General features: G+C 38.1%; 1 protein-coding gene across 1 annotated transcript; it reads left to right on the plus strand.

The window, feature by feature from the left end:
- The first annotated feature begins 7,478 nt into the window (after positions 1 to 7,478).
- On the plus strand, positions 7,479 to 7,967 carry LOC128870316 (uncharacterized). The gene has a single exon (XM_054112925.1). The coding sequence runs from the start codon at positions 7,479 to 7,481 to the stop codon at positions 7,965 to 7,967; it is 489 nt and encodes a 162-aa protein (XP_053968900.1).
- The last annotated feature ends 3,937 nt before the right edge of the window (positions 7,968 to 11,904 follow it).

Genomic DNA, 11,904 nt, shown 5'->3' on the forward strand with positions numbered 1-11,904 from the left:
GAACAGTATCGACCGATTAGTATATTTTCGTCGGCGCATCAATCTTTGAAATAATCAAGTTATTTACTTTATCTACTTGTTCGTTAGTTGGTGACAGAATAGCTCTTTCTTTAAACCAAGATATTGTCTTATAACTTATGTTATCAATGTCTGGATAGACATTGTTGACTAACTCTTGGATGTTGTCTATCAAAACACAAAGATTTTCTTGGTTAATCCCTCCCTCACTTTGTGTTAATTCTCCATTGCCAACTTTTAGCAGCATCTCTGGAAATAGCCTGTTCTCACGTGAAGATGACGAAACCCTCATATTAGTTTTAAGCTCTAATTTATTGACATGCGACCAAAGGTGGGGTCTTTTTAGCGAAGCATTTATTTCGTCAGCACGTGTTCCTCGAGTCACAACTGGTAGGATTTGACGAAAATCTCCTGAGAACAGAATTGTACATCCCCATAGGTGAATTTTTGTTGCGCAAATCGCGCATTGTCCTATCCAGTGCTTCCACAGACGTCTTGTTTGACATGGTAGCTTCGTCCCAGACTATTAATGAGCAGTCACTCATCAATTTTCCTGTATTGCTCTGTTTAGAAACACTACAGACGCTGTTATCATGATCGGTGGTGATTTTCAGCGGGAGCTTGATTGTAGAGTGTGCGGTTCGGCCTCCTTCCAAAAGAGTAGCGGCAATGCCGGATGACGCAACAGCTAACGCAATTTTTCCGGTAGATCTCAATTACTAATTACTGATGTAATATCTTGAAAAATATTATTTTCAATTATATGCTGTAAAGAGCCATATATGTACATAGATTTGTTGAAATCGCTTCGAAAATAAGCTATTAGTTGTCGTAAAAAGTAAATGACAAAAAATGTTATTGTATGGAATCGATAGCAAACTTAACGCACTCCGAATCAATAAAAACTATTCAAAAACTGTATTTTAATTATGTGCGATTTACTAATATAGAACGTGAAAATAGCGGTTTATTTCGCTGTAAAATTGTATGTACATATAATTACATGGAATTCAGTACATACATATGTACATATGTCCGAAGTGAAATAATGCGAGCGATTCGTAAATACATACATACATACGTCACCATACGATGTAATTCAACATTAATGAGGTGTGGTGAGATTATCGCTTAACGCCTGTTGCTTCATTCGGTTGACAGCGAACAAACACACAAACAGCTTTTTTTCGAAAACAGCTGCTTTTGTTTAACCAATTTTGGTTAAATAACAAATAAATCAATTATTTTTTTTTGATGCAGAACGAAAGTAAATATTTCAAAGTTAAACTTCAAGAAAGTTTCATTTTAATTGGTTGATTCGTTTATGATTTATGGCCGTGGAAACAAAAATATTATTGACCGATTGCCACGCCCCCTTTATATATTTCTTCACATTATATTGATATAAACCTTCCTCTTCAATCAATCTATCTTTAAAAAAAACCGCATCAAAATCCGTTGCGTAGTTTTAAAGATTTAAGCATTCAAGGGGACATAGGGACAGAAAAAGCGACTTTGTTTTATAATATGTAGTGAAGTGATATACAGTTCTAATTTTGAGGGAGAACATATCGACAATTTCTCTGGCTGATTTGCCTTTGTAGTGATTGAAATACACTAATTGAAAAATATTTTTTGAAACTCGTTTTCCTGGCATTTTTTTATTCAAATCTGAGATCACTTGTAGCACTGAATACAATCACTTTATAACTAAACTAGCGTACCCTCGCCCGCTTCGCTAGGCGATAAATTCAATGATTTGCTGAAAGAAAATAAAATTAATACGAAACAAAGCAAATTCTTTGATACAATTTCATTCGAACTTTATTGTAACACTTTTTGGTAGACAACGTTTTTGGTTTTTCCATCTTTCGCGTAAATGAATAATGACGATGGTTTGCCTACTCGTGAGCAAGCTACATACATACAATCGTCCATGAGAAAAAATTGGGTATTCTAAATTAATACCGCACATTCGTAGAGACTGTCCTTGCGCCTTATTATTTGTCATAGCGAAGGCAAGGCGAATAGGGAACTGCAAACGTTTGAAATCGAATGGTAAATGCGTCGGAATCAGTGGAATTCTGGGTATCAAAACGTCTGCTCCTTTGTACTTCCCTTTCAAAATTGTTGCTTCGATAACGTTACCCATTAGCTTCTTCACAGCGAGTCTGGTTCCGTTGCAAAGTCGTGGCACATTAATGTTGCGCAGCATAATAATCGGAGCTCCAATTTTTAATCGTAAATTATGAGGTGGTAGGCCTGGCAAATCGAATGAGTTTAAGAATTCAGTTGGATAATTTACGACATCATCTTGGTCAGTAATCGTGTCCATTGACTTACTTATATGCAACTATGTCACCAGGTATTTGATCCAAAATAGCTACATTTATATCATTGAAGTCCTTATTTTCCCCAGCTAAAATTGCCCTTTCGCTGAGCCAATCATGGTTTTTGTAATGTTGAACTATGTTTGGAAATACACTCTGTATCAAAATGAAATACCTCTTTAGACTGTGCAAAAGTGCATAAATTGTTAGGCAATGTAATCATTCCTGTTGGATCGACAGACATTTGGCCATTTCCGATTTTCAGTAATTGGTGTGAAAATTCAGCTGGTGACGGATCGTTCTGTAGTTGAACACGTACGTTTGTAGCAAGTGTAAGCGTGTTTACATGTCTATATAAATACGATGATTTTAAGCATGCATTGATTTCATCTGCAGCCGTAGATTTTGGGATCACAGGTAAGGTTTGCCTGAAATCTCCAGCCAATAAAATCATGGCACCTCCAAAGACTGTTTGGCTTCCTCGTAGATCTTTCAAAGTTCTATCAAGTGCTTCCAATGGTTTCTTGTGTGCCATAGTACACTCGTCCCATACGATGAGCTTACATACTTTAAGAACTTTTGCCATTCCAGATGTTTTCGAAATATTACTTGTTGGTGTTTCATTTACCTGCATATTCAAAGGCAACTTTAATGCAGAATGTGCTGTGCGACCGCCTTACAGTAATGTACCCGCAATTCGTAAACAAACCGTTTGAACATTTCCTTTGTTCTTACAAAATGTATATCTCGTTTGATGTAAACCCAAAAACAACTTTTGTCAAATTCTCTGAGAGGCGAATTACTGTTTTCTTGTCTTGGTAAATCTATTATCCTTGGTCAACACACTTGTTTCTCTCACAAATGAACTGCACACAAAACACAAATCAGTAGTTCGGCGTTCATGTATGTGTACTAAAGCATTTCTCCTCATAAAGAGCGTACAAACCTCTGTGTTTATGTTTACTCTCCGTCGAAACAAATTTGTAACTTAGCAACACGACACAAATCGTTTCACAATAACGAAAAATTCGTATATTTATTCAAAAAAAGTTGTACACATAAAATTTCACTAAAAACACAATTTGTACAATATTTTGATTTTTTATTTTTTTTATATGAAGAAAATATTTAAAAAAAATTTTTTTTTGCTAAAAACCTTCCCCTAGTGGATCCCTATAATATGAAAAAAGAACGAATAAAATTGGCCTCGTATCGGCCCAAAAAAATGCGTACAAACGAACATCATTTCATTTTTATATATATACAATAGATAATTTCTTACCCCTTTCACATTCCATACCATTTGCAAAAAAAAAACCCAAATGAATGAAATTCGCAGAAAATAACTAAATTTTTTGTTGTTTTCATCAGTTATGCAAAGATTTTTTTGACACTTTTTAAATAGAGGAAACATCTTTTTTGTTGTTGTTTTTGTAATGTGTGTTTATTTAATAACTGTTGGCGCCTAATAGGCGTAGACAAGTACAGTAATGAAATGTGTGTATACATTTTTTGTTTGCTTTTTTATTTGTTGTTGGAATTCTCGATCAAAGCTAAAATTTTAAATTTTTCTTCACTATGCAAAGATATTCTTGACAGAGCACGATCATCGACGTATTTTTTGTCGCGAATGTTTGCTGTAAAAAATAGACTAATTTTGCGAATGGGTACTGTTGAAGTTATTTCTGGCAACACTATGCGTGTCATCTGTTATTACTTATTATTTTTTATTCTTCTTATTTCTGTGACCGCATTAATATCGTCTTTTGTAAAACTCTAAATAAAGATTGCTAAAAAATTCGTGCATCGCATTAGGTTATGGGCCCAGATGTCCAAAATAAAACGTATCTAGTCCTATAGTTTGTCCATGCATAATATTTTGAAGAAAACTCAAAGTTTGGTAAATCAAATCGACGCATACAAATATAGCGATACATTTAGCGTGATGGCCTCGAGTTCTGCCCCCAGCTCATCCCGGATCGAGCTGTTGTCGAAGGAGAATTTCGATACTTGGAGCATGCAAGTAGAAGCATTGCTGGGAATATGTAAGTGGTCATGTGGCGATACCGCCAGAAACCGAGCCTGCTGCGAGAAGCACATGGTTTGAAAATGACCGTAAAGCTAAAGCTGATTTGATTTTGGCTATACATCCATCTGAATTGAAACAGGTACGTGGATGTGAGACATCACGAGAAGTATGGGTCAAATTGGAGTCGATTTATGCGTCAAAAGGTCCGGCACGAAAGGCAACGCTACTGAAGCAGCTAATGCTACAGAAGTTGACGGAAGGCGAAGATGTGAAAGAGCATATTGCGAAATTTTTTGATGCCGTAGACAAATTGGAGAGTATGAGCGTTCAGATAAATGGAGATCTTCTTTCAATTATGCTGCTATACAGCTTGCTGTCTACTTATGAGAATTTTCGTTGTGCAATCGAGTCACGTGATTTCACTTCCAACCGCTGAAGTGCTTAAAGTAAAAATAATGGAAGAGAGCGAAGCACGTCAGCAGTCATCGAGCAGCACAGTAATAGCAATGACTGCAAAGTCACGTGAAAATGCTCGTAAACATTTTTCTAAAAGTAAAAAGGAAATAAGATGTTTCAAGTGTGGTGTACTAGGGCACAAGATCAGCGTATGCCCTTCAAAGAATGAAGGCGGTAGAAATTCCAAAAGTTTAGCATATAGTGTTGACGATACGTATGTTGCATTCCATTCTGGGACAACAGACGGGACATTTCGTGTGAGTACTAAACGATTAAAGCGCGGATGGGTGTTAGACAGTGGATGTACGGCGCACCTGTGTGGTGATGAATATAATTTTAAAACGATGGAAAATACGTCAAAAGCGAAGCTCAATTTGCCAAGTCAGGCTTGTGCAGATGTTAAAGGCAAAGGCGTGGTGAAGTTGTCAGTGTCAAGTGAAAATGGTCAGCGGCATATTGAGTTTCAGAACACGTTGTTTGTGCCCAAGTTGCGTACGAATATAATTTCGGTGGCAAAAATTATCGATAAAGGACACAGAGTGACATTTTCCAAAGAAGGTGCTAATGTATGTAATGCAAGTGGCGTTACAACTTTGATTGCAGATCGCAAGGGCGATTTATACTTTGTTCGTGAAAACAGCGTGTGCGCTGCTGCTTAAACGAAGTGCTCCGAACTGTTGAAGTGGCACTGTCGTTTAGGTCATCTAAACGCGGCAGATTTATCAAGGTTAATGCATGATGGTGTCGTCCGTTTATCAGATTTTGGCGACGTTAAGCAATTGTCACAGTGCGAAGTATGTGTGGCCGGTAAAATGTCTGCACTTCCTTTTAATAAGGGCAGAGTACCTTGTTCAAAGCCTTTGAACATAGTGCATTCGGACGTTGTTGGACTGTTTAGGGAACAGTCATTTTCTAAAGCAAGATATTTCGTTACCTTCATAGATGACTGCACCAGGTGGTGCGAAATATACTTATTGCGTGAGTAGTCTGGTGTCTTTGAAGCTTTTAAGATGTATCAGCAATTCATGGGAAGGCAAACAGGATTAAAAATAAAGTGTTTGCAGTCCGATTAGGGGCGTGAGTATGTAAATAATGATTTTGATAAGTATCTTTCAGATTTGGGTATTGCACGTCAACTGAGCATCCCTCGTACTCCTGAGCAAAACGGTATTGCAGAGAGGATGAACAGTACATTGCTGGACATGACTAGATGTCTTTTGTTGCAATCCGGTCTGCGTAGAAATTTTTGGTCAGAAGCTGTGGCGACTGCTTGTCATATAAGGAACAGATGTCCATCGAGAAGTTTACAAGGGAAGACGCCTTATGAGTGTTTGAACAAAGTGAAATCCAATGTGAAGTACTTTGGGACATTTGGATCTAAGGTGATGGTACTAGATAAAGTAGCTTCAAAAAGTAAACTTGCTCCCAGGTCATTTGAAGGCGTGTTTGTGGGATATCCACGAGATAAGAAGGGTTATCGGGTATGGTTGTCAAAAGAGTATAAAATCATATGTGCGCGTGACGTCAGGTTTATAAATGAACAACAACCGGTTTATTCCCCCCCAACTCGCGATATTGATGAGCTGCTGTCGCTGCCAACATTAGCAGAAGAGAATAATAGCGCCAGTTCCAAAAGTGTGGAGTTCTCACCTCATCCAAATAACCAGAGTGTAAGGAGCAGTGAACCTGTTGCCAAGGTTCAAGAAGATGTAAAAGAAATGGAAAGAGCACCAGGAGCGCCAAAATTACTGCGAACTAGAAAGAGAGGACGACCGCGTAAATTATTTCAGTATCGCGAAAATTCAGAATCAGTTCCGCTATCATTTAGTCCAGAAGGCGACATATTCAGTAATGTTTCTGACGAGTAGGAGTCTGCTGATGATAATGTCTTCGTTGGTATAGTTGAGGTCAATATGCAGAGCGCATTGCGTGGGCCCGAAAGCAATGAATGGCGAGACGCATTGGAAGGCGAAATCACTAATATTATAAAGAATGATACGTGGGATATTGTTAAAGCTACTGAGAAAGAAGATGTAGTTGGTTGCCGTTTTGTTCTGACGAATAAGTGTGGGCCAGATGGTAAAATAGAGAGGCGAAAAGCGCGACTTGTACCTAAAGGTTGTAGTCAAACATATGGGGTTAATTACTATGAGACGTTTGCACCGGTAGCACGATTAGATACAGTACGGTTAATTCTCGCTTTGTCGGCACATTTTGGCCGCACAATTTGGCAGTTTGATGTTGTGAGCGCATATCTGAATGGAGCATTAGATGAAAAAGTGCTCATGAAAGTGCCAACTATGTTATACGATATTTTGCAACGAATTATATTAAATAATGAGAGCACTATACGGCCTAAAGCAAGCTGGACGGCAGTGGTACTCCAAACTTAAGTTGAAGGTTTTAAGTATGGGATTACGGGCCACAAAGAATGAACCATGTTTATTCTATGGAGAATTCGATACAAATTTATTTTTGTTGTTGGTATATGTGGACGATTTACTAATAGCGTCACGTGAACCAAATATAATTCACAAATCAAGCAGCAATTTTTAAATGATTTCGACATTAAAGATGTCGGTAAAGCCAACTATTGTCTTGGATTAGAGATACATCAAGATAATGGTGTAATTATTTTGAAGCAAATGGGTTACATATTAGAACTATTGAGACAATACGGCATGAGTGAGTGTAACCCAGTAGCTACGCCGTCAGGATGTAATACGGTTTTTGATAAATCTTGCGAGAAGCTTGATAAAACCTATCCATATAGGGAAATAATTGGGGCTCTTATGTATTTGTCCGTTGCCACAAGACCCGACATAGCTAATACGGTGGCAAGATTGGCGCAGTTCGTAAATGATCCTTCGAAAGCACACTGGAATGCGGTTAAACGTGTCTTAAGGTATCTTGCTGGCACGGCTGATAAAGGTTTGGTGTACCAAAGGCCAGCCCTTCCGCTTGTAGGTTACACCGATGCTGACTGGGGTGGATGCACAAACGATCGTCGTTCTTATACGGGCTATGCATATTTGGTCAGCAATGCAGCCATTAGGTGGAAATCACAAAAACAACGTACTGTCGCACTTTCGTCAACAGAGGCCGAATATGTTAGTTTGGCAGAAGCAGCTTAAGAGGCAGTTTATCTACGTAGCCTCTTACTCGAGATTGGCACTAAAGAGTTTACTGATATTGCAATATATGTGGATAATAGAGGAGCGCAATGTTTGGCGATTGATCCGGTTTATCATGCGAGGACCAAACACATCGACATAAAGCACCACTTTGTTCGAGAATGCGTCAGTAAAGGGTTATTCACATTGGCACACATATCAACGCATGAGATGCTTGCGGATGTGATTACAAAACCATTAGCACGAGTAAATTACAAAAGATGTACTGGACTTGGTTTAACTGCTTAGATGATCCGCATATTGAGAGGGCGTGTTGAAGTTATTTCTGGCAAAACTATGCGTGTCATCTGTTTAATACTTATTATTTTTTATTCTTCTTATTTCTGTGACCGCGATAATATCGGCTTTTGCAAAACTCTAAATAAAGATTGCTAAATAATTCGTGCATCGCATTATGTACAACCACAGTAGTGTGACGAAACTAGCACGGAGTTGACTCGTGGCGATGGATTTATATATATTTCCATTGCTGGTATTAGCGGCAAAATATTATATTAACCATTGAGACCATATCTTGTGTATTTTCAGGTTTTCACGTGATAACGTCTTATAATTCGATGTAGCCGGCTGCACGCACCAAAAAATGCGGCGTTATCTTGCTCATGGTCGTTACCTTGCTTGACCTGCAAGCGAAAGCGCGGAACGAACGACAAAGAGCACAATCGGCTCGCATTTGGCAACCTTCGGCATCTGGCTCTCTCCTACTTGAGTGAGCATATATATGTATGTATATGCGCATTTGTATATAAATTCACATATTTGTATTTGCATATGCCTTCTTCCTGGGTGCATGGTAATGAACCATGAGGATTATTAATTTGATGTACTTGAAGAATTTAAAATAAAACCAATTGTATCATCATCATCCTTACCGAATTTATAATTAGTGACGACTAGTTGTTAATAATACCTGTTGTTTTAATGTTTTTATTATTAATTTATTATTATATATGAAGGCAAAATGTATGGTAATATTTATCACATACCTTATATGATATGTTGTATACTAATCTATATATAGAAAAGAAAGTCATTTTAGTTACACTATTTATAACTCGAGAACGGCTGAACCGATTTGGCTGAAAACTGGTGGAGAGGTAGCTTAGAACCTGGAGATGGACATAGGATACTTTTTATCCCATTCGAACGCGTTTCCGTGAAGTCAGTATAAAATGTGGTCTAATAAAAACGCATCTGATATGGAATAACAAAACGCAAATGACAGCTAAACGTAATTTTGTCTATGTTTAAGTAGAAAATTTGATAATATAAATTTTGTCAGAAATATATACTCGTAATCATAGTAATTTGTATTCTGTTTGAATCATCATTATCAATGCCGTGACCAAGACGATCGAATCTTTCCCGACAAAGCCGTAATGCAAGAAGGATACGAAACATTGCGAATGAAACGACTGAAGAAGCGCAAGGAATTGCCGTGAAGAGCGCGGCGTTTGTATGGCTCGACTTCGTGCTTCTCAATCACAAGAGCAAAGCGAGGCAGCCCGTGAAACGGCTCGGTGGGTAATGCGAAAACGTCGAGCGAAACAAGTAGATAATTCTCGACACACAAGAAGAGAATTATCAAGTACTGATAATTGAATCGAGCAGCGTTTCGATATGTTTGCAGTACTGATTACTGCTTGCAACCTAGCGTTTGCATTGGGCCAATGAACGTTGTTTGCGAGTATTTTGGCGCATAGAAGTTTTCCGGAGAAACGCCCGGATTGTGCTGCCTTAGTGGAAGAGTGAAATTGCCATTATTGACTTTTTTGGAGGCGCAATGATTTTACTGTCTGGTGACTTTCGCCAAACACTGCCAGTAATTCCAACATCAACGGCTACTCACGAAATAAACGCTTGCCTCAAATCATCGAATCTATGGCGCTATGTGAAGAAACTTCAGCTGACAACAAACATGAAAATTGCATTACTTAATGATACATCTACTGAAGATTACTCTGAGCAATTACTGACTATCGGTAATGGTCGAGTACCTGTCGACGAATTGAGCGGATTGATTTCATTTCCTCAGAATTTCTGTAACTTTGTCTCCTCGAAACACGAACTTATCAATAAAGTATTCCCAAACATCATTAATACTACAAAAATAAGCAATTTTAGCGGCTAAGAATAAAGATGTAGATGACCTAAACTACATAATTCAAAATGATATCATTGATATCATTCAAATCCATTGACTGTGTAACAAATGAAGATGAAGCCACCAACTATCCAATTGCATTTGTTAACTGCTTGAATGTGACTGGAAAATTCGAAGGTGAAGCAATTCTGATTCCGGGGATCCCGATGATCCCAACCGATCTTCCGTTTGAGTTTAAAAGACTTCAATTTCCGATCTGTCTTGCATTCGCCATGACCATTAACAAATCATAAGGCCAATCCTTGAAATTTTGTGGTCTGAATCTAGAAAAGCAATGTTTCATACATGGCCAATTATATGTGGCATGCTCACGGGTCGGAAAACCATCTGCGTTGTTTGTTCTTGTACCTGATAATAAAACAAAAAATGTCGTGTATCACAAGGTGCTTAACTGAAGAGTGCAATCTATTAAAGCTTCATTGAAATACTTGATTAATAAAAAAATTAACTTAATAAAATCAAAAATCTGCTTTTTTGTTGCCTCTAGGGCGGAACAAAGTTCGCCGGGTCAGCTAGTAAATGTATATAAACATGCATACATACTTATACTTTAATGCTATTTTCATAGTCTAATATACATATGTCCTATGCCAGTACATATACCTAAACATGCATATATACAATTTCGCACGATTTTCAAACAAAAACAACAAATCTATATGTAAAGATGCATACAATTCATATGGACATAATGGCACAAATGTACCTACGAATCTATTCTGTTCGTAAGCAAATGTAAGCTATTGCACCTTGCTTGAACTGCAAGCGAGAGCGCGGAACGAACGACAAAGAGGCACAATCGGCCCCCGCGTTCGGCAACGTTCGAAATCTGGTTATCTCCTACTTGAGTGAGCATATATGCGCAAATGTATATAAATTCACATATTTGTATTTGCATATGCCTCCTTCCTGTGTGCATGGTAATGAACCATTTCTCTGTTAAGAATAGGACGATGATAAGAAAAGCTGGAAATGAAAGGGACACAATCGAAATTGAACATACATATCTTCTATATCTTATATATAAAATAAAGTCAACTTTTTGTGTGTGTTCGCTAACCGGCCGTGTCTTTGCACCGAATTAAACCAAACTTACACACATTGTTAAGAAGGTATTGAAGATGGTTTACGTATAGTTTGGATGCCTATTGGTGGATAGGGCTCGAGATATAGGTCAAAACGTGGACCCGGCTAACCTTCGGATGTGTATGTACAATATGGGTATCAGATGGAAGCTGTTGGTGAATGCTTTAGTTCAGAGTATTTTTCAAGCCGCTCCGTGACTAGGGTCTCGAGATAGAGACCAACGCGTGGACCCTAGAATGTGTTTGTACAATATGGATATCAAATGGAAGCTGTTGGTGAATGCTTTAGTACAGAGTATTTTTCATGCCGCTCCGTGACTAGGGTGTCGAGATAGAGACCAACACGTGGACCCTAGAATATGTTTGTACAATATGGATATCAAATTGAAGCTGTTGGTGAATGCTTTAGTACAGAGTATTTTTCATGCCGCTCCGTGCCTAGGGTCTCGAGATAGAGACCAAAACGTGGAGCCTAGAAAGTGTTTCCACAATATGGATATCAAATGGAAGCTGTTGGTGAATGCTTTAGTACAGAGTATTTTTCATGCCGCTCCGTGCCTAGGGTCTCGATATAGAGACCAAAACGTGAAACCTAGAATGTGTATGTACAATATGGATATCAAATTGA

The sequence above is a fragment of the Anastrepha ludens genome, chromosome X, assembly GCF_028408465.1.
Source record: "Anastrepha ludens isolate Willacy chromosome X, idAnaLude1.1, whole genome shotgun sequence".
NCBI classification, from domain to species: domain Eukaryota; kingdom Metazoa; phylum Arthropoda; class Insecta; order Diptera; family Tephritidae; genus Anastrepha; species Anastrepha ludens.